Genomic DNA, 3122 nt, shown 5'->3' with positions numbered 1-3122 from the left:
CAAGCCCAAAATTCTAGATAGGAGATCTCTATTTGATCTCATCCATATTCGTAGGGAACATGTGCAAATACACTTTATCATTCCTATATCCGTGAAATACTTAAGATGTTTATGAATGGAGCTGCATGATCACTTTCGCATTCTTATGGAGACAAGGTATGTAATAAAGGTGGATGATGTGGTATTCAATGTTAGAACAATAGATCTACCTGCTAGCCCATGCATTTTGACTTTGGAAAAAATGTGATTTACTTTTGACTTTGGGAAAAGTTCATTTACTCATTCAAGGACATGAGAGGGAATAGAGAAAAGTTCACTTATACACTGAGAGGAGTCAAAAAGGACTTGAGGGGGAACTCAGGAAAAGTTCACTGTTGCATTTAAGGAACTATCAATGTACGATGGCCCATGTGAAAGCCCCCTTGGCTAAACTTGGTGAGGAATGCAGCTTGTAATGGGGCTTTGTGGTGAGAAATGTGAGCAAAATATCAAACCTTATCCAGCATGGGACCTTTGGACACCTACGCGTGTGCATGACTTGCACATGTGATCACTAGCAGCGTCCTCCTTGCAGTCACACGCTCGCTCCCTCGAGTTTCTGCAGCTATGGCTTCCTCTGCGCTTCTACGCCATTGGAGTTCTGGCTGTTACCTGGCTTCCTCAATGCTTGGGTCTCACGCTAGCTATGGCGGAAAATTAAGGCAGAGTAGCGATGCCCAATTGGCAATTAGAGGGCTTGCCGCAGGTGACGGGCATGGTTATACACTCACACTCCACAGGAACGCCATTAATGCTGCAGGGCGGAGATGGGTTCACAGATCAGTAGTAGCTCAGGCGGCTGCAGCAGACTCTAATGATATGGAGGGCGAGAGCAAAGCAGAAGCTGATGCGGCAGTGAAGGCAGCACAGGAGAAATCAATGGGGAGTCTGCAGCTCGGGACCTATTTTGGGCTATGGTATTTCTACAACATAATCTTCAACATCTACAACAAGAAAGCTCTCAACGTGTTCCAGTTTCCATGGCTGCTAGCTTCGTTCCAGCTCTTTGCAGGCGCACTGTGGATGTTAGGGCTGTGGGCGATGAAGCTGCAGCCATGCCCTCCTGTGAGCAAAGAGTTTCTCGCAGCCCTAGCTTTGCCTGCTTTTTTCCACACAGTGGGGCACATCTCAGCCTGTGTTTCCTTCTCCAAGGTGGCTGTCTCCTTCACCCACATCATCAAATCAGCAGAGCCTGTGTTTTCTGTCATCTTTTCAAGCTTCCTTGGCGAGAGCTACCCCTTCCTAGTATGGCTTTCTATACTCCCCATTGTCTTTGGCTGCTCCCTAGCTGCTGTCACAGAGGTTACATTCAACTACACTGGGCTATGGGGGGCCATGATCAGCAATGTCGGCTTTGTTCTCAGAAACATCTTCTCCAAGAAAAGCTTGAAGAACTTCAAGGAGTTTGATGGCATCAATCTCTATGGATGGATCACAATCCTCTCCCTATTCTACCTTGTCCCTGTGTCTATCATCATTGAGGGATCTCAATGGGTCTCTGGCTACAAGGAAGCCATAGCCACAGTGGGTCAAGCTTCAACTTTCCACTTCTGGGTTCTTCTATCAGGTATTTTTTACCATCTTTATAATCAATCCTCTTATCAAGCTCTAGATGGTATCAGCCCTCTTACCTTCTCTGTGGGCAATACCATGAAGAGGGTGGTTGTTATAATTGCCACTGTTCTAGTGTTCCGAAACCCTATTCGCCCCCTTAATGCCCTTGGATCAGCCATAGCTATCCTAGGCACCTTCCTCTACTCTCAAGCAAACCAAAAGGCCAAGGAGAAGAAGCAATCTTAGCCCCCCCCTCCACACACACACACTCCTCCCCCACCCCTCCACCACCACACACACATACTCCCCCCCCCTCCACATAGACACACACACACACACACACACACACACACTCCCCCCCTCCACACACACATACACACACTCCCCCCCGTCCACATAGACATACATACACACACACACACACCCTCCACTCCACATAGATGTACACACACACACTCCCCCCCTCCACACACATACACACACTCCCCCCCTCCACATAGACACACACACACACACTCACCCCCTCCACACACACACATACACACACTCCCCCCCTCCACACACACACACACACACACACACTCCCCCCCACCCCACCACCACATCTACACCAATTCCATTGCAATTTCCTCTTTTTTTCTTTTTTTTCAAGTGAATAATATATTTGTGTTGAGAAAAAAAAAATCTAGACAAGTGGTGACAAACATTACTTTTCCAAGTTGGGAGATAAATTGGTATATATATACAAATGGGTATCTTGAAGGCTTTTGTAACTTAAACCTCTCAAAACTTCAAAGTTCTAAAGCCTTAAGGCTTTAACCATAACTCTATAGATGCTTAGATGTTTTTAAATTTTGAAGAGCAAATATTATGAGCGTGAAGCAACGGCCCATCTACCTTTTTTTTTATGTTCACATTTTCATTTTATGCTAAGATTTACTTTCTTCTTTGAAGGCGCACTGTAACTTTTCCAAATTAAAGAATTTGTCTCCATTGCATTCTTTACTTTTTAGCCTATGATGCAAGGCTATTTTGTTCAGCGTAATTTTTTCCTCGATAATTTTTTTCCTTTCTTTTTTTTTTTTAAAAAAAAAAGTTTGACTCCCCAACTCTTTGGTTTTTCCTTGTAATTTTGATTTTTCTTGTTAGTAGCTTTGTAAGTTCTCCCACGCATTTGCGTTCTACAAATGAAATTAAGTAAAGAATTTGATTTGTAAGCTCTACCATGTGTTTGCATTCCATTTAATTTCATTCTATAAGTGTGATTAAATCAAGAGCTCTATTTTCTATTCTTGCTTTTTGATGTAATGAACAAACTTCCCAAGTTTATGTGTATACCTAAGTCAATAGAGTATTTATGTGTACACTTAATGCCTACATATTAGAGTACTTATAGTTCTGGTATGTACACTTACGACTACAAAGCAGCGTACTTATCAGTCTAGTGTGCACACTTAAAGTCTATGAAGTAGAGTACTTATCATGAGGCTAGGTCACATATGGTCTGTTTGAGTAGCTTAGCAAGCTAG

At 43.4% G+C, this 3122-nt stretch overlaps 1 protein-coding gene across 1 annotated transcript; it reads left to right on the top strand.

Annotated features, from left to right (window-relative positions):
• Positions 1–512: 512 nt before the first annotated feature.
• Positions 513–2579, top strand: LOC147618896 (Nucleotide/sugar transporter family protein). Its single transcript, XM_086773995.1, has one exon. It carries the CDS (start codon positions 607–609, stop codon positions 1837–1839), a length of 1233 nt encoding a protein of 410 aa, XP_086630121.1. The 5' UTR covers positions 513–606; the 3' UTR covers positions 1840–2579.
• The last annotated feature ends 543 nt before the right edge of the window (positions 2580–3122 follow it).

Source organism: Cibotium barometz, chromosome 34 (assembly GCF_041138505.1).
Source record: "Cibotium barometz isolate CiBa-2024 chromosome 34, ASM4113850v1, whole genome shotgun sequence".
NCBI classification, from domain to species: Eukaryota; Viridiplantae; Streptophyta; class Polypodiopsida; order Cyatheales; family Cibotiaceae; genus Cibotium; species Cibotium barometz.
This window is presented reverse-complemented; position numbering and strand designations above follow the sequence as displayed.

Coding starts and splice junctions, on each gene's coding strand:
- LOC147618896 (XM_086773995.1), top strand. CDS start 607: ATGGCTTCCTCTGCGCTTCTACGCCATTGGAGTTCTGGCTGTTACCTG.